Raw genomic sequence first — 21,175 nt, 5'->3', positions numbered from 1 at the left:
GAAGGACAATGAGAATGTATCCTTTCAACTAAATGTTTATGACTAGTTTTACTTAAACGCGATACTGAAGGACATTTGAGAAGGTATTTGATCAACTTGGTATCGAAGGACAATAAAGAAGGTAACAGACCAACTTGATACCGAAGAACATTTGAGAAGGTATCTTAGCAGCTCGATACTGTAGGACGTTTGAGAAGGTATCTGAGTAGAAGTACCTAAGGATACTGAAGGACAATGAGAAGGTATCCTAGTCTGGTACATAAAGTACGACGGTACTCAGTTATAACCACGTGCACGTAGGTAATACGACGTCGAGGGATTGAACAAAAGAGTTCTCCCCGACTAAGGTTGACGTTGAGGGTTAGATTTAGTAGTTCACTCTCAACTAAGGATAAAGACAGTCGTATCTTCTTATAGACTAGAAGGATAGTTTGGAATTGCTAATGCTTATGAATGCTTATCAATGCATGATGTTACTAATATATGAGTTTTTCCAAGTATGTTTTCCATATCTAACACATGCCAATAGTTTTACATGCTAATTCAACACGATTTAAGCCAACTTATTTTATAGAGTATGAAGCATGCGTTAGTAAAATTTAGCTTGGTGTGCTATGTTTATATACCTAAGATTGCTAAAGTACATGTGTTGATATTCCTAAACACAATGAAGAGGAGTACTGAAGGTAAGAAAGGTATATGGATAAATGTACCTAAGGTGGTGACGGTATATAGAAACCTCCACGTACACGTGGGTAGTTTTGAAGGAAAGGCCAAGTATGGATCTCCTAGGCCATACACCAGCAAAAGAAGGTTGAAATATGGGTCTCTTGGCCGATAACAGGCGTTGGGAGCTAGAGCAATGTATGCTCGTTCTCAACTGGAGAATAATGATCTTTAATGGTGTTTAAGAGTGGTTATCAATGCTAATGCTTTAAGGAAATTTCTTGAGATGCCCATCGATATATTGAAAGAAATCGACATAGGGGTATCTCTTAGCCATAGTTTAATGTGAACAGGTCAAAGTAGAGGTCTCATATGGCCATGGTTTGGCGTTGGGAAATAGAGCAATGAATGTTCATTCTCAACTGAGATTCAGGTTTCAAATGCAATAGTTTTAAAGGTTTTATGTACATGTTTGCATGGTATACTTTAGTTTCAGTATTATGATTCCAAGCTTTCGGTTTTGAGCATGAGATTTATATTTATATTAAGTCACTCACTGGGCTTCTAGCTCACGTTTTCAAATATTTTATTTCAGGTAGTGGTCAGTTCCCAAAAGACTTTTCTGCAACTGCTCTGCCACTCGAAGAAACAGGTTGAAGGAAGCGTAATCGAAGACCTGTATTAATTAATACACTTATGTCTGTCTAGTGACTAGTATTGTTGATAGGGCTCACTACGTTGTATTATCTATGTAAAAACAATGTTGTGAAACCCTGTAATGTAAATGTGTTAAGCTCTGTGTTATTATGTATGAATTCAGGGTTTTAAATATTATTTTAAGGTAAGTTAGGCAGTAAGTGCCAGCAAAAGGGTTGGTAACTGCTGCAGTCACCATTCTGTCCAGGTTAAGAGGGTAATCTGGTGTGGGGTGTGACATTAAGGGAGCAATTTATCTACTTATTCCTGCTTCGGGAAAGGAGTGAATTCCATCTTGTGTAGTTGAGTTCTCAGCTCCTCAATCTGACGAATCCCCAAAATAGTAGGCTTGTTGAGTCGGCGATCTAGCCACTCTCACCCATACAAACCCAAGGACCGCCTTCATAGGCAGGGGTTCAGAACTCACTCAGGATTAAGATCATGTTACTTATGGTCATCCTAGTGAAATGAAAGTCTCTATTATGAACAACGTTATATAATAAGATTAAGCATTTCATAGTCTTGTCTTATACAAACTACTTTGTATAGAATATTCCTGCTCGCATGTTTAATACACGAATGATTACTACAGACCATTTAGGTTATCACTTAAACATGATCCACTTAGGTTATCACTTAAACATGATCCACCTATATGTCTCTACATATATGTTTAAGTTACAACGATAACCTTGGATGTTAGTTTATTGGTTTATGATTGATGCAACTAAAATATCACATATTTCATAGACAAAGTGAATAAAATATCATATATTATAAATCACTTACAAGTTTGTTCATACAAGGTTTACAAACTATAGGACCCTACGAGATTTAGGACATCAACCCCAACAATTTTGGCATCAAGCACTAATGAAAAATAATTATTACTATTAATATCAAATGCTAAAAATTCTAATTTTATAATATTTTTCATAGTAACACCACTACAAAATATTATATTTATATTAGAAATTTTATCTATGTCAAATATGCAAAACAACATTTAATTTATTATTTATAACGAAGAGGGAAAAAGTGACATATCTTTAGGACCTACATTTAGCAGGGGAAATGAAAGAAGCTCGTGTTGATAACGTGTTGTAAACTTGAATAGCACAACGGGAATACAGATACCAATAAAATATAATATTAAAATAAATATAATATAATATAATAATAAAATAAATTAAACAAAATATATAAATAAACAAAATAAAATAAATTAGTAAAATAAAAAATAAAAAATTTCTCTAAATTCTTCGGTTTCTCTAATTTTCATGGAATTTACCCAATGTATGTCTTTCAAAACCTACCAAATGCCACTATTTATAGGCAATTTGGCAAGTAGGGGTGGATTACATGAACACCGATAATGTGTAATGTTGGGACACATGGACAACACTTTGAAAAATGAAGACATGACACATGATCAATAGACACTAAGCATGAACATCTAATGGGTTTATATAATATTTATAATAAAAACATTAAAATGGTCTTCCTAGAAGTTTTTGTTTCTAATTTACTTTAAGGTTCATTATTTAAGTTAGTGTGGAGGATTATTGTCCTTTCTTGGTATTATACATTTACATGTTAGAATAAAGAATTTAATACAAAATTTATAATTATTATGTATATAAATATTTCATGTCTCCTTTTAATTTTATAATTAATTACCAATATTTGATATTATTATGTATATAAATATTTTATAATATTTAACAATATATGCATAAAAGAACCAACATTTTTGCTAAAACCAAAAAGGTGGTGTTGTGGTAATGAGGTACATGATGATGCTTCTTTTAAAATCGAATTCTAGTAGGGCTATCCTATTGTTGTAGTCTGCCTAAAAAGGGAATTTAGGATAATAAAAAAAAGACTATATTTTCTTAAAAAAAGACAATATTGAAAAAGGAATTTAGGTTTTCTTAACCGGAAAAAAAATAATACTTAACTTAAATTTTCTAGCCATCACCTCAACAAAAATCTAAGAAAAAATCAGCAACAAATTTTTTTTATTATAGATATTTTTTTCAACCCAAAGTTCCACGCTCAAGTCTCAACAACATTCTATTGATAAGGTATTTTAACTTTTTTTAAATCTGAACTTTTAGATTTTTATTAATTAGCATATATTTATTTTAATTAAGAGTTAAAGTTATAAGATAATTTTCCCATTCCTGTCTGGATATAAGTATCGTACCATTAACAAGTAAGTTCCAAATTTTTCTCAATCTTTTTAATTTTATTACTTTTAAATCTATGTAATAAATCATAATGCTTTTATTGATAATAGTTTTGTAGAGTTAACTCTATATCAATGTGGAGAGATATTTTAAAATAAAATTAACAATAGACCATAGAGTCATCATCTTCAACAAGAAAACATACCCCTGATTCTAATAGATTTTATATAGAAATAAATTTAGGAGAACTACTTGTAGATCCTGATCTAAGAACTAGATTTTTTAAATATAATGATTATTTAAGATCAAATTCATAGAGCATACTGACAACAAAGTCTTTGTCAGCCTCATAATCATATTTTTCCATTCAAGAAATTTGGATCGATTTCAAAACATAAAAACTCGTAGAAGACAATTGTAATATGTATTAAATGAGTTAATCTATTGAGTAGAGGTATTCAAATAACCTAACAACCCGAACAACCTAGATTATCCAACCCAAATGTAAGCGTTGGATTGGGTTAGTTTTGTTCTTCGGTTGAGTTTGATTAAACTTTTTCTATTTTTGTTAAGTTGGGTTGGGTTTGCGGGTTAGTTAAAAAAAATTGGGTTGACCCAACCCGACCCGTATATATATATATATATATATATATATATATATATATGTCTTTGTTTAAAGCTTAATTACTTTGTATTGATTAATTTGTGATTTTTTAATTTTTTAAAATGTTTATGATATTTGTCTTTGCTTAAAGTTTGTAATTATTAGTCAACCAAAGAGTTCCTCCAATGGAAGTTTGGTGAGATCTTTTGCTTCTTGGATTGTTGTTACCTCTGCTTCCCAAGTCTTAGGTAGAGACCTAAGAATATTCCTAATATTTTCGGATGTTTTATAGACCTTACCAACTCCTTTCAAAGCATTGATAATGTTAGTAAATCTAGTAAACATATCTGTTATAAATTCATTAGCATCTTTCTTAAATAATTCATAATTCTGAACAAGCATACTAATTTTAGACTCGTTAACTCTATTTGTTCCTTCATGAGTAATTTCAAGAGTATTCCAAATTTCTTGAGCTAAGAACACATGGGTATTATATTAAATTCATCTTTGTTCAAAGTGCAACACAAACAATTAATAGCTCATTAAAAGAACATTTTTTTCATTTCATTTTCTTCATACTCTTCTTCTAATTTAGGCTTATCAACATTATCAACTTTTTTCATGACTACATAAGGACTTTTAGCAATAATTAACCACAAATTACAATCAATAGATTGCAAATAAATTTTTATTCTAACATTCCAATATGCATAATTTAAACCACCAAAATAAGGAGGTCTAGAAGTAGATTGGTCTTCAACAATTTTATTTGCTACTAGATTTGTCATAATGCTCTAACAGTAAAATTTATCAAGAAAATTAAATTTCAAGAGAGCAACCTTGTTCTGATACCAATTGTTGGATAATGACAATCTTAGAAGGGGTGAATAGGGTTAATTTAACATTTTCTTAAAGTGTGCACAATTTGATCTAATTAGATAGTTTTAAATTAATTAATAAAAACTCTAATTTTTACTAAAAAATAAGATTGATAAAAATTATATAACAATATACTCAATCAATCTCAACCAACAAAATCATGCAATTAAAATTAAATGCAAAAAAAAAGAGTAAAGAGTTAGAGGAGAAGACACCGTAATTTTTATAGTGAGATTTCTCGACTCTTTCTATGGATGAGAGTCGAACCGCTACCTTGCACCTTTTACTGGTTCAAGAGTAAACCCGATCCTTTCCATAGGTTAGGATCCAACCGTTAAATTTTTCTTAAGCTTTCCATCACAAAATAAAACTCTCTAAAAAGAGTGGGTAACAAGCTTGAGCTCACACACTTTAGTTCTCACAATACAATAGAAATTTCTCTCAAGAATAAGAAGAAAAGAAAGAAAAGTGGAAGCTTGTAGAGAGAATAACAATGGTGGTTTTCTTTTTTTTCTTTTCTTTTTTTTTTTTTGTGCTAATTTTGAAGGTTGTAAAATGTAAAAAATTGAAATAATTGTGGAGAATATAAAGTATAAAAAGAGAGGGAAGTAAGGAAAAAAAATTGATTTTAATTTGGATCATTGGAGTGTTTAAAAAGTTAAATTGAATAGTAGAGATTTAAACTCAACTAGCCATTGGATACAATAATAATAATAATAATAATATATCCTTTAAAATCATTTCTATTAAAACACAAAATAAAAATAAAAATAAAATAAGAGTCCACCATTTGTCCAAAACTAGCTGTTAGACACAAGCATAAAATAATATTAAATTCATTTTTTAAATTCATTTTTTTATTTAACAAAATCATTTTTTTTTACAAAATCAATTTCTTTTCATTCTCTTTTATTTCAATTAAAAACTAAAATTCACCAATTGCAATATGAAACCCCATGTGTTATTCACTCTATAATTCGAAGCGACACTCTCTAATTGGTCCAATTTGGTAATTAATTTGTCACGTCATCGTCTCGGATATTTCTTCATTATATTTCTTTTTGCTATATCTTTTTCATCCGAACTCCGATTTGGGTGATTCAAGATGCGTCAGAATCGCTGTTCTCAGCTCTCCACTATGGACTATTCAAAACAATAAAATTACCCGTAAACAAAATTAAATTTGTTATCATCAAAATACTAATTAATTAATTAATTCAAATTAATTAATTTGAGACTAAGGGCCAAAACGCCAACAAATATCAATTTTGAAAGATTAACACTTAAATCTATCAATAACTATTATTGAGAAACTTTTATCATGATTATAAATAATATACTTTTATCACTAATAGACTTCTACTGTTGATATCTATCTAAATTCGATGTCACTAATACATGAATTTGACTGATATTTATCTAAGTTCTATCACTAATGTCATTAATAATTGATATTATCAGTACATAAATATTATGGTACATAAATTAACAAATGTTTCAATTTGTGCACTTCATTTTGGGTCATCTATGCCATTTTTTCAAATTTATTTCTGATAGACATCATACTCTTAAAGTCCTATAAAAAAAAAAAGTGATTAGCCTTTTTGATATCGTTCATATTTCTCATTTTTTGATAAATAAACTTGTTTAATAACTATTTTCGTTTCTTATTTTAAACTTTTAAGAAATGCTTCTAAAAATAGTCCAAATTTGTGCAGTAAAAAAAAGTAGTTTCTTTCATATCCATTTTCATTTTCTATTTATATTTAATGTTTCGTTATAATAATAAAACTTGATGATCGACTTGTTGGTGTTAAGTCACTTATGAATTGGATACTTTCAAGTCTTCAGTACGAAATTCAGTACGAAATTCAACCTCATAATTCTTATGAAAAAAAAAAAGAATAAACAAAAATTGGAGAAAATAAAAGAAAATTGGAGGAAAAAAAAGAAGCAAAAACTGAAAAAATGAAAGAAAAGTAAAAATTAAAAAAGCAAAGGGAAAAAGCAAAAACCAAGAAAATAAAAAAATAAAAAATAACGAGAAGAAGCAAAAACTGAAAGCAAAAACCAGAGAAAGAAAATAAAATTTAAAAATTTAAAAAGGAAGGCGTAAAAATCGGAGAAAGAAAATAAAATTAAAAAAAAAAAAGAAAAGAATCAAAAACCGAGGAAAAGAAATAAAATAAAATAAAATAAAATAATTAAAAAAATTAAGAAAAAAAGAAAGGGACAAACAAGGTGTGCAAAAAGACAAAGCAAGGGAAGATGAAATTGAAAATTAGAAAAATTAAAAAATTGACTAGTCAACACTTTCATATTTGTAAATATTTAAAAGATGTAATATATTTTTAGATTTTTCCTCTTATTTTACTATCTATTATAAATATCCAAAAAAAATACTTCTAAACTTTTAAGGTAAATTTTAGTACTGTTCTAAACTTTTGAAAATTTCACTTTTACTATTGAAATTTAATTTGTTCAAACAATTCTTACATTAGCTTTACATATATTAAAATGAAAATTAAAAGGTGACATATAAAGGCTACTTTAATGATGTCATGTCTCTTGTTTCTTGTTTTTTGTGTTTCATTTTTTTAATAAAGAAACTTATTCATAACCATTCTTGTCTATTGTTTCCTATTTCTGTTTTTCATTTTTTAGAAACTTGCTTGGTAACCATTTTTGTTTTTTGTTTCTAAATTTTTAAAAAATTACTAAAAAAGAGTCAAATTTGAGAAACTACAAAAAGTATGTAGTTTTTCTTATTCTATTTTTATTTATATTAGACTATTGGCATGGGAGTACGTACTTGTTTTTCAAAACTTATGACATGGATTCACAAAATAATATAATTGAGTTGGATCTAAGATGAATTCATTTGAGACAAATGATTCAAGTGAAAAATAATATTACAGATCAAATTTAGGAGATGTTTGAAGGATCAAACCAAATTTATTATTGTTGTTAATTTTGCATCAGGATTGATTTGTAGTAGATAATATAAGCTTTTGATAACTTCATTTTAATGCATTTTGATGCATATTATATACTTTTATGTTATATAACTAAATTATATAATTATAAAAGAAGGGAAAAAAGAAACCAAAAATAATTATCAAGCAAGTTACTATTTCTGTTTTTTATTTCAAGAAATAAGAAACTAAAATAATTATCAAACATATTATTGTTTTTAATCCTTAAAAAATAGAAAATAAGAAACAATAAATTAATAACTTAAAGAACACCAATTCACATAATAAAAGTGGATTTCAATTATGCTCCTAAACTTTAGATTAAGTTTCAATTATGCATTCATTGTTTGAAAACTTTTATTTTAACCCATAATTTTGGACAAACTTGTTTTAAAATGACTTTTCATTGACTTCTCCATAAGTTAAAAATAAAATGGGAAGATTAGCAAAAATAAATAAATAAATAAAGGTTTTAGTGGTTCGACTACGATGAGTCGAAAGGAAAATGAAGGCTTTAAGAAAGAGTTACAGTCACTACTACAAAATTAGATTTTAATGTCAGTTTAAAATTGATATTATAGGAATATAATATCGGTTAAAAACCAACATCGATTATCTTGTTATAAAAGGTCTATGCACAGTGTCTACTTCCACAAACACAATTCTCATCAACTCACTTCTACTTGCATCAGATACCACCAAGCAAAGGATTATTCAAAATTAATGGCAAAGCATGAAAAACATAGCGACAAAACCGGAAACTGAGACTGAATTACAAGGCGAGCACCGATCTTTCTAGATGATGGGTGGTTCGGTTTACTATCAGCCGCAAGCTAATCACGATAAATTGGTTCCTATGAAGCCGAAATTATTAGTACAAACGTGTAGTTTTTCATTTAACTTCAAGTTTCGAACTAAAATCGTTTATAAAAGCTTAGAAACATAGTTAAGAAAGCACCAAAGAGATCTTATTTTGTACAACGACGGTATTACGCATTTAACACAAAAACATATCACTATACTACTCTCTCCTGCTTAAAATTTTCACAACTTCCCAATGGAATCTTCAGTATCGATAAAGTGAATGCAAATTTCCAACTTTTGAACTAATTTAAAATGAATTGAACTAAACTAACTACCTTTGACCTGGCTCATGTTCTTTGTGTTGGGATTGATGCCCTAAAGTCTCGTATCCTATATAGTTTGTAAATAGTTTGTACGAACGTTTGTGATATATATTATATGATATTTACTTCACTTCTTGATTTTGCTCATCTGATTGTTTTATTTGCTTTACCACAAACCAATAAACCTAAAATTCACAGTTGTCTTTATGTAACTTAAGCATGTATGTGGTGACATACAAATGGATCATTTCTTAAGTGATAACCAAAATGGTCTGTAGTATATGGATATAGGAGGGAAACCTTATCTTGGTAATGCTACGGATGCGGCCCGCTTTGTGGAATAGTTACAAGTGTTGTGACTTGTCACAGATGGTCCGATCCTGATCATTCGTGTAGGGGACAAACGAGCGAGGGCGTCCAATACAAAGAGTTTGTATAAGACCTGACCACGAAATGTTAACATCTCATTATATAACACCGTTCATAACAGAGACTTCACTTCACTAGGATGACCATAGGTAATATAACCTCAATCCTGAGTGAGTTGAGAACTGCTGCCATTGAGGGCGGTCCTTTGATTTGTATGGGTGCGAGTGGCCAAGCTGCCGACTCAAACCTACCACTTTGAGGATTCGTCTGATTTTGGAGTTGAGAACTAGCTACACAAGTCCCCAAAGCAGGGGCAAGTAGATAGATAATTCCCTTAAAGGCTGATTCTAGAGCTTGAACAATGTGGCACCACACACCTTCTCATGGCCCAAGAGTTGTTCACACATAGTTGGACTATGTTGTATTGTTCATTAGAGGGATCAGTGGTACTTAAGGAGTGAGATGTAACTATAGGGGCAAAACGGCAAATTGGCCCAGCTGTACTTACGAGCATCTGTGAAGAGTTATCGTACTCATGATTGGTTATATTCGATGGATATAGAAATATATCTGTGGTAAGAAGAGTTCAGTTGCCAGTTTTTAGTAGAATGTCTGACAGTTAACAGATGGTGGATCTCATGGCTAAAGAGTTTAGTCAGCTATTTATGTACCGTTGGAGCTTCGAGCCATAGGTCCATAAGGTCTCCTTGGTAACTTGGATACAAGTGCAGAATCATTTTTTGGGTCAGTTTGAAATGTTCAAATTGACAAGAGGGAGTTCGATTATATATGATATAATTGAACTGGTTAATTATATATGATATGACTGACTAAATATATGAGATACATTATTTTGGAGGCAATTGGATAAAATATGATTTATATCAAGTAGAGGAGAAAACACTATAGTTGATATATGATATCAAACTATAGGTTAAGAATATAATATGATTATATTCATTATTTTAATAATTGGGTGGTTATGAGATAATTGGCCGAAGTTTTCTCCAAATTCGTGCGATAGTGGGAAGTTCAATTCAGTTCTAGTAACTGAAGAATAAAATGAGAATTGTTTTCATTTTGCAAAAGACATGCAAAGACATGCTAAATTGCTTACGGTGTGAAAGTCTTGTATCGCTTAGTGTTGAGAGCCTATACGATAGCGCCCACCTATTAAATGATCACACACCCATGCATTCCTAAACGATCGCCCACGATTTCTTAAACAATCGCTTAGCGCCTGAGCGTAATTAAACGATCGCTCATCTTTTCATAGACGATCACTTAGCAATTACTACACGATCATGTACCCCAATCTAAACGACCAAGCACCCGACTATAGGATAGTCTTTCCTTTCTCCCACTTGCTTGTTCGTAATACACGATAGTTTTTCCTCCTCCCCTCTACTAATTCCATCAAAGTCCACCATTTGGATTCTCACTCCGAGAATATTGAGGGCTTTGAGTGGTGGTGTCATCCTCGTTGCCTTTTGTTTGTGTGCTGCTATTCATGTAGATGACCGTGGTAGTGCTAGGTGATTGCTTGCTGGACAAGAAGTAGCGAGAGAAGTTCGTTCACGGTTGGACCGAGTCTTGTGAAGAAGAGTCTTCAACTGGTATGTTCTCTCGATCTTTTATTTTATCTTTTAAAGCATGCCAGTAATTAGTGTTTTCAATGCATATCTGTTTGTTAGAATGTATGTGTGAAAATTCTGTCACAATGAAATTGGAAAGATTCGTTTCCACTCATAGAGGTACTCTTGTATAAGGGTTCCTTCACTTTGAATAGAGGAAAATCTTGAGTTAGAGATTCTAATCAACAGAAATCGCAAAATAAATAAATAAATAAATAAAATAAAAAAGAGAAATAAAAAAGTAGATGCAACAACTCACATTCATCGTTAGAATCATAAAAACAGAGAGATGGATACCCCAAATTCAATCAACTCATGTCGATTAAGGAATGTGTTTCAGAAGAACACGAATGATGTCAACGAGTAAAAGGCTTCCATAGACGAAAACATTGTGAAGATTGTGATTGATCGGGATGAGAAGGAGGAGGAAAGCATCGCCGTTGTTGGTTGCTAGTCTACTGGCTGGATGAAGAAGACTGGAGGGCCAACTGCTATCATGAAAGAGAGAAGGAAAGAGATAGAGAGAAGAGGGAGAGCTAATCAAATGTGGAGGCTAGGGTTCTCCTAAAAACTTAAATTTTCATTTTTTTAATTGATAATTATGTTAGGTGGGAAACAAAACTTGAGAGGGAAATTAAAAATGAAGAAGAGAGGGAAACAAAAAAATGAAAACTAAAAAAATCATATCTTTAATGTCAATTTTTTAAACCAACATTATAGGTCCACCTACAATGTCAATTTAAAACCAACATTAAAGATCTATTCTTTTTTCTAAAGGAATTAATATTGTACATCAGTTTGTAATTTTTCCAACCGACATCAAAGTCCAAATTTCTTGTAGTGGCTTGAATGTATTTTTGGTTCAACCCATTTATGTACCAACTCACTCTAATTAGTAGAAAAAACTAAAAAAAATATTTTTGATAAAGAAAAAAAAAGAATTCGTCATTTGATAAACTATGGTTGAACAATAAGATAAATTTCTCTCGGATTATACAAAAATGAGTCACTCAAGATGTACCTAAGTATTTTTTTCTATAAGAAAAATAATAAATTAGTACTTTCTTTTACAAAAATATGGTGAGAGAATAGAATCCCTAACTTTGAAATTAATAGTATAAGTCTTTTATCAATTGGATGAGGAAAAAAATTAGATACTTCACTATGTGATTTTTTTTTCTCTCTCTATTTTAATAAAAATGTCGACAGAATGCTAGTTTTTAACACCAGCTAAGTTTGAAGTTGAAGGGTTAAAATAAGAGTTTTGAAACTAAAAAAAATTTGGATAATTATTTTAAACGATAAAATTATTAAAATATTTTCAAGTAACACTTTTACTTTAACAAGTTTGTTCACATTCGAAAAAACTTTATCTAAACTTTATGACTATTTTGTATAATAAATTAATAGAGAAAATATTAAACATGCCAGCATAGCTTTAATTTAACCAAAAAAAAAAATATCAGCGTCTTAATTTTTGAGAAAGGTTATCCACGTAATCAATGACGTTGCAGTTGGAGACAATATATATATATGTTTTTTTTTTCTTTTTTTCTGTTCCCTTTCTTTTACGGTACAATTTGAATTAAATACCGATGAAGACAAATTAGGTGGCTCCATTTTTTTCTCCGAGACGAGGCTCATGGCCTTTTCTGTCGATTATAGCTGGGTTTTCACATCATTTTTCGTTCAATTATATAACTTGCCTGAAATTACAAATTTTACATGTCTATTGTATAGTATTCAAAATTTAGGGATAACTGATTTTTTTTTAAAATTCATTTCCACTGTATCGAGCCTAAATTATTTACTCATTTTAAGAAAATACCCTTTTTTATAAAATATGAATCATTATCATAGGTGGTTAATTAAATTTATTTTTTGCTGGTGGATTCCATTTTTGTCTCTATTGTTTTAAAATATTTATATTTTATTTTCAACACCTTCTATTAGTAATTCCTATCATACTTTTTTTACCATTTTATTTTCTTAGAGGTTAGGTGACAGTTGAAACTAAATACTCTTGTCACATAGAAAAGAGGTTTAAATCTAAATAAACTATACAAAATGTATGGTTGATTTGTTGATTTCTACTGCAAAATTGTCAATTAAAAAATATAATAAAACATATTAAAAAAAATCAACCCACAGATAAATGTGGTTCACTAATGATGTATTAGTTACGTCCATTAGGTAGAAGGAGAACAATAGTATTAGAGATAATGTTTTTTGAATATACAAACAATACATTTAGATTTAAAGAGTTTATATAACGCACTACTCTAAATCTTAGAATCATAATCGTAAATAACTATAAATAAGTAAATATGCTAAATACGAATTTTGAATCAGTTTTGGAGGTGTAGCCCCCAAACCCTCACCACGACGAGACTTTCGTACTTGATTATTCAAAGGTGCCAACAAATAAATTTAAGACATTTCAACCGTTTCAAAGTTATTCTTAGTGTGCGTTCCACGATGTTTTGAAATTGTATTTTTGTTCTCAAAATTATTACCGTTGGTTTAAACTCTTTAGAGGGTAAATTTTACTGATTATTAAACAATTAATATTAAATGAAAAAGGGGATCTTAAAAGTTGTAGACTTTTATCTTTATCTTGTGATGGGCGTTCAAGTCCATGCCTAGAAATTTGAGACAACTGGGAAAAATATATATATAAATGTGTGTGTGTAGTCTGTGTTAGGAAGAGAAAGTGGGGAAAGTAAAGATGGAGTGGAATTGGATATGGGCGGTGGGTTTATTATGGTTATTGGGATTATGGGGATGGAGAGTTGTGAATTGGGTCTGGTTTAGGCCTAAAAGACTTGAGAAGTGCTTGAGACACCAAGGCCTCGCCGGCAACTCTTATCGCCTTCTCTTTGGGGATACAAAGGAGATTGCGGCGGCCGTCCACCAAGCGAGATCGCACTCCATGTCCTTCTCCCATGATATTGCTCCACGCACCACCCCTACTTCTCATACCACCATCCACAAATACGGTAATTCCTCTTCTCTAATTCTCTTTTTACATCTTCATCTGGGCCGGAATTACATCGAGAAACTCCAAAATAATCAATGGTTTGAATGTCCGATAAAGTTCAATTTTTGTTGTATCGATCATGGCCGAGATATGAGCCATTAAAACAAATTGGTCAAAAAGAATCCTATTTTTTGAAAGAGGAAAACTTTGATTGCTATTTCCAAAAATTCTCTCCTTTTTTAGTGTTTTGTTTTTACCTAGTCCTAGACCCATATTGGGTTTTTTTTTTTTCTTTTTAATTTAAGAATGGAAGTTTAAACATGTGATATACTCGTCAAAAGTTTATGTATCATCTTGTATGCCAATTGAACTTTTTTTTTATATTTGTTATTGATTGTACAAGAGTTTGGTGTTTTGAGTGTTAGAGAGAAAAAAAAAATGTTTTTGGAAGAGGAGACTGTCATTATATATATTGTTGACTATGATAATCTCATTGTATGAGGGGTTGAGTTAGTACAAAATTAAGGGAAGATGGATGGGTTTTTGGGTGAGTGAAGAATGGTTAGTGATTTAGTTGTGGGGTTCAACTAAATTATTGTTGGGATCAAATTTGAAACTCTTGTGTTTAATTATAAGAATCAAATTGGAATGAAGCCTAAACATAAAGATGAATTAGAATTATTTTAAAACATTAGGATTTTTTTTAGTTTAATAATAGCAAAGATGGTGGGGTTCGAAACTATACGCATTTGAGATGACAATTCATTTCTTATTCATTAATCTATGCTTAAAATTGCTAAAATATTAGAACCAAATTGCTCATATTTGAAATCGTACTTACTCAATTGGAATTGTAACTCTCTAATTAATTAGTAAAACTAAACTCTTTTCTTTCACTCGAAACTCTAAAGCAATGTTATATAGTTTTTTTCCCCCTTTTTGTAATAATACATGGAGTGAAAGAATTGAATCTTGACTCTTAAGATCCATAGTACAAAATCTACTATTATATATTTGCATTAATTATTTGTTTAAAATGAAAATTGGTAGGTAAGGATTCTTTCACATGGATTGGCACAACTCCAAGAGTGTATATAACAGAGCCTGAACAAGTGAAGATTGTTTTCTCTCAAATTAATGATATTCGTAAGACATCTTCTTTTCCTCTTAGACGTAGAAAGGGAAGTGGTGGGGTCGTCTCTCTTGAGGGGTCTAAATGGGCTAAGCATAGAAAGATCATCAACCCTGCATTTCACATGGAGAAATTAAAGGTATAATTCTTAATTGTGGCCTAATTTTGATGTACTCCCAAAAAGTTCATTTGGGTGCATTTAACTTTTTAAAAATGACTATTTTAGTCTTTGTTTATAGATTCTAACACGAATTCTATAACGGAGTAGAAGCTAAGACTATTAGTATTTAGAACGTTACCATATATAAATTTTCCTTGTATGCTTCATAGCTTTAGTATATATGTCTGTATTATGCAATGGGAAAAATAGGGGTGGCTATTCAAACCACAAAAACCAAACCATTTCTAGAAATTGAACCGAATCGAATCAAAAACTCAGTAAAACCAAAAAATGTGGTTCAAATTTAAAATCAAACCATTTTTAATTTGAAGAACATGAACCGTTTCCACCCCTAGTGAAAAATTAGATAAAAGGCAAGTATAATGTTGTCCACTTTAGATATAATCCTCATGACTTTATTTTTGGTTCATTTCAAAAGGTCTCATATTAATAAAAATAATTGTTCTCACTTATATATCGATGATCATTTCCATCCATGATGAATGTGAGATTTTGTTCGCACTCCTAACAAAGGAATAATGACAAGGAGCTCAACATAATGTCTAAAGAAGAAAATGAACAGCCAATACAATTGCAATAACATAATCATTCAAATTAATATTAAATGAAAGAATATACGTTGTGAATACTCTATTACCTCCTTTATTCTCTTATTCATAAATTAAATGTGGTTTCCCATCTCATGAAAGCATAGGAACCACACACGTTTCAAAAGTGAGGACTAGAACAATGAAGAATTTTTATGGCTTGTAATGACATTTAAAAAAAAAAGTTGTGAAATATTTGCAGGATATGTTTCCAGCATTCTCCAAGAGTTGTAGGGAAATGGTTAACAAATGGGAAAAGATGATTCCTGCTGAAGAAGGAAGTTGTGAAATAGATGTGTGGCCTGATTTGCAAAATATGGCTGCTGATGTGATTTCTAGAACTGCTTTTGGAAGCAGTTTTGAGGAAGGAAAAAAGATCTTCCAGCTCTTGAAACAGTGGGCCATGCTATTGATGACATACCTAACAAAGGGAGTTTATTTCATTCCAGGCTTTAGGTAAGATAATTCAGTCCATCATTTAAATATGTTGCTATTATTTATAACTCGTCAATTTATTTCAGAAAAAAAAAAAGTTAATAATTCAGTCCATTTATTTCAGAAAAAACAAGTTAATAAATGCTGGTTTCATCTTTATGGAAAATAAAATAAAATAAAATAATATTGCCAACATGAACGTAGCTCAATTGGCATAGTGTTCGTACCGACTATAGTGTCGTTCACGATTGTGTCTCTTTGAGTTCACTATTTTTTGGTTGGATTCCAATATTTTGGACCACCAAATGCACCTTTGAGCATAGCATATTAAGTTTAGTTTCTATTTTATGCTTTTTTAGTGTTAACTTTTAGTTACTTAATTTATAATAATTATGATGATTTTTTTAATTATTTTTAATAGAGATGGAAGTTAATGGAAACTAATTTAATTATAATTAATTGAATTATTTTAAATTTATTAATAGAAAACACAATTGACCAAAAAGTAACTTTTGGAAACATAGAACCAAACGGAAACTATCGCGATGGAAATGAAAACTGAACTCAAAACAAAGCGGTAAAAGTACACTCAAATTTGTGAAGTAATGACTTTTTAGTCCATAGGTTTTGGGTTCTAGCTTCTATTTGGTCCCCTAAATTTTAAAATGTTACGATTTCAACTCTTAAGTTTTGAGTTTGATTTCAATTTAGTCCTTAGGTTTTAAAATGTTATAATTTTACCATTAAGATTTGAGTTTGTCACGATTTGGTTCTTATGTTCAAGATTTACCTTTTTAATCTCAATTTTTCACTATGCACTCACTTTAGATAGTTTAAATTAATTAATAGACATTAAAATTGAAGACTGAAAATTAATAATTAGTGAAAAATCGAGGTTTTAATAATATAAATCTTGAAACTTATGAACTAAATTGAAATAAAACTCAAATCTCAAGGATAAAATTGTAGCATTTCGATACCTAATGACTAAATTGAAACCAATGTCAAAACTTAAGAACCAAAAGTGTAACATTTTGAAACTTAATAGAACCCAATGGAAACTCAAACAAAAAATCTAGGGACCAAAATGATCTTTTTTTTTCTTTCACTAGAAATAAACTATTTCGTTGGAGAAAGCTTTGTGCATTTTTTTCGTTTGAAAAATGGTGTAAAATATAAACTAATAAGTGAAATGATTGGAATGCCTTGAATCTGTTATCTAGCATTCCAAATGATCGAGTACAGGATCTTGTTGCCCAATCAGCGAGTAAGGGTCTAGGCGTGATGTGCCCTGGTGCAGACTCGGGGGCAATAGCTTCGAAACCTAAATTGTATTAGTATTTTATGTCATTTACGATTATATGAGCTTAAAGTTTAGAGAAGTGTCAAATATAAACCCTACCTTATTGACACCTCTATAATCTGTATTATATAATATTTCTCACTAATAATTAATTGATGTAGAAGTAGCTAACACATTGTTATTAAACAACGTAAATCTCTGTATCATTCTTTACTATTTATGTTAATTTCTTACTTTCTTTATTTGTCGATTTCATAACCGAAATCATTTTCATTAAATACATTAATTCTTGATGAATTGTACACATTTTTTTGTAGGTACATGCCAACTAAATTAAACAAGCGGATGGAAGAGATTGATAGGAAAATACAAGATATGGTTTGGGGTATTATAAGGAAAAGACAAAATGCAATGAAGAAAGGTGAAGGTTCCAATAATGAAGATCTATTAGGCATCCTTTTAGAATCAAATGCAAGCCAAATTGAAGAACACAAAAACAAGAAAGATGTTGGAATGAGCATAGAAGAAGTAATTAGCGAATGCAGGCTTTTCTATTTTGCTGGCCAAGAAACCACAGCTGCATTGCTTGCTTGGACAATGGTTCTGCTTGCTCGATACTCAGAGTGGCAAGATCGAGCCAGAGCAGAAGTTTTGGAGGTTTTCGGTGATAGCAACAAATTGGATTTTGATGGTCTAAGTCGTCTAAGAGTAGTAAGTAATCATCATTAATTTTTCAACTTCTTTTTTGGGTCCTTTCCAAATAAAGAAATATGAGTTAACTAATTTATAAATATCAAAATGTCATTGTCATCATGATCGATCGATCGATCAGTGATATAAATCTATCGCTGTCTATTTAGACAGTGACATTTTCTTGTACTTTAAAATATTTTCATTCATTTTACCATTTAAATTAATTATTACCCTTAATCTTTTATTAAAAAGATCAGAAGTTTAGCTTATGAATTATATATTGGTTTTGTGTATTTGGTCTAAAAAAGTGTTTAATCGATATTTGCACTTAATTTTGTGCCCACTTGACCTCTACTTTAAAAAAAGTGTAGGATAGGTACTTAAGACGCTCATAATTTTTTTATCCAATGGGTTCCTTTTGTCTAATAATCATCCACCTATTTGCCGTTTTTCTAAAATAATTCATGAATGTTGTAGACTCAAAATTAAAAGTTTAGGACATTATTGAACATAAACTTGAATAATATATCTATGAATTATTTAGTTTTAAAATATTAAATAAATTAATGATTTTGTGAGAGAAAAATTAAAAGTTTAATAATTTATTAGACATTTTAAAGTTGAAAAGCCTATAGGCACAAATTGGAAGTTTAGGCGTCATTTGATTACTGGTTTTTCAGTTTTTAAAAAATTAAGCCTATAAATATTACTTTTCTTTGTCTTTTTGTCTATATTTTGGGAGTGCTTTTAAAATTCGAGCTAATATTTGAAAACCAATGTCTCGTTTGGTAACCATTTTGTTTTTTGTTTTTGTTTTTAAAATTAAGCCTAGGACACTACTTCTACCTCCATAATTCTTCCTTTGTTATCTATTAATCACAAATGGTTTGAAAAACCAAGTCAAATTTTGAGAACTAAAAAAAGTAGCTTTCAAAAAGTTGTTTTTATTTTTTGAATTTAGCTAGTAATTCAATCATTGTACTTGAGAAAGATGCAAATCATGGTAAGAAATGTAGATGATGTAAGCTTAATTTTAAAGAAAAAAAAAATGGTTACCAAACAGGGCCTTAGTTTTTTGTTTTTATTTTTGAAAATTAAGCCTATTTTATCTACATTTCTTATAAAAATTTGCATATTTCTTAAGTACAATGGTTTAGTTCTTAGCCAAATTCCAAAAACAAAAACTTTTTGAAAGCTACTTTTTTTAGTTCTCAAAATTTGACTTGGTTTTTTAAACCATTAGTGAAAAGTAGATAACAAAGGAAGAAATTTAGAGGGGAAGTAGTGTCCATAGACTTAATTTTAAAAAATAAAAACAAAAAACAAAATGTTTACCAAACGATGCCTAAAAAAAAGTAACTTTTAGAAATTCATTTTTCTTTTTAGAATTTGATTAAGAACTCAAATGTTTATCAAGAAAAGACGAAAATCGGGATTAACAAATTCCGAAAACAAAAATATATTATCAAATAGGACCTTAGAACATGCTAGGCACTTTACAAGTAAGATTTAAACTTGAAAGTTCATGAATATAGACTTGCAATCCTCTTTTTTTAAGTTCAATCTTCATTGCGAGGACTTCAATGTTTTTTTTCTTTTTCCACTTTATAGTTGGACTGAAATAGTATTGTTATATATTGATTAATCCTTTATTGATGTGGTTAACAGGTCAATATGATACTAAATGAAGTTCTAAGGCTATACCCTCCCGTTGGAATGCTAGCTCGAGAGATTCACAACGAAACAAAGTTAGGGAATCTAACATTACCAGTTGGAGTATCAATTGGAATACCAATTTTAAGCATACACCAAAATACCAAAATATGGGGTGAAGATGCAATTGAGTTCAAACCAGAAAGATTTTCAGAAGGAATTTCCAAAGCAACAAAGAATCAAGTATGCTTTATTCCTTTTGGATGGGGTCCTCGAATCTGTCTTGGTCAAAACTTTGCGATGATTGAAGCCAAAATAGCATTATCCATGATCTTGCAACAATTCTCGTTTACACTTTCTCCAGCCTATACTCATGCTCCTATCTCAAACATTACTATTCAGCCACAACATGGGGCTCATCTCATCCTTCGTAAGCTGTAATTCTCGTTTTCATTTGTGTTATCTTTCTTCTCCAGAGTACCTACTTTGTTTATTTCTACTATAGTTTTGATTTTATAAATAGGTTCTTTAATGTTAGTTCGGTTTATTGGGGCAATTTAAATATAGCAATCAGGTCCAGAATATTAGCAGATAAAGCTCAATGCAAAAATATTTTCAATTATGACAAAATTTAGATATAACTCTTAAAGTCTTTCAATAATAGAATCTTGGTGATAGGAGTTTGTCTGTTTTTATTTTGTTAATAAAGAAAAGATAATTTACGATATTTAAGAGATTCAAACTCCATCAATTTACTTGATTTTATGGATAAAGACGAGTAATTATGAACTAAGCCCAATATTTCATATTTAAAATGAAACTATAATAAAGATTAATGACAAAACCAAATAAAAAATAGGAAGAACTGGTAAGCAATGGCACTATAGGAAAAAAATGTCTACGATAGCTTAAAAAAAAATTCTATAAGATATCTTTTGTAGCATTTTCTGTACAGTCGTAACAATCCAAGCTATTAAAAGTATGAGGCTTTTTATAGCGTTTTTAAAATGCTATAAAAAATCTAACTTTTTTATAGCATTTTGTAACATGCTATGAAATACTTTACTTT

The 21,175-nt window shown here is 30.0% G+C and overlaps 1 protein-coding gene across 1 annotated transcript; it reads left to right on the top strand.

Moving 5' to 3' along the window:
• Window positions 1-13,827: 13,827 nt before the first annotated feature.
• On the top strand, window positions 13,828-20,783 carry LOC120090436 (cytochrome P450 CYP72A219-like). Its single transcript, XM_039048098.1, has 5 exons — window positions 13,828-14,141; window positions 15,173-15,393; window positions 16,225-16,478; window positions 18,078-18,471; window positions 20,122-20,783. Exons 1-5 carry the CDS (start codon window positions 13,871-13,873, stop codon window positions 20,545-20,547), a joined length of 1,566 nt encoding a protein of 521 aa, XP_038904026.1. The 5' UTR covers window positions 13,828-13,870; the 3' UTR covers window positions 20,548-20,783.
• Window positions 20,784-21,175: the final 392 nt, after the last annotated feature.

Source organism: Benincasa hispida, chromosome 11, assembly GCF_009727055.1.
Source record: "Benincasa hispida cultivar B227 chromosome 11, ASM972705v1, whole genome shotgun sequence".
In the NCBI taxonomy this organism is placed as follows: Eukaryota; Viridiplantae; Streptophyta; class Magnoliopsida; order Cucurbitales; family Cucurbitaceae; genus Benincasa; species Benincasa hispida.
The sequence above is the reverse complement of the archived record's forward strand: the minus strand, read 5'-3'. Positions and strand labels throughout refer to the sequence as shown.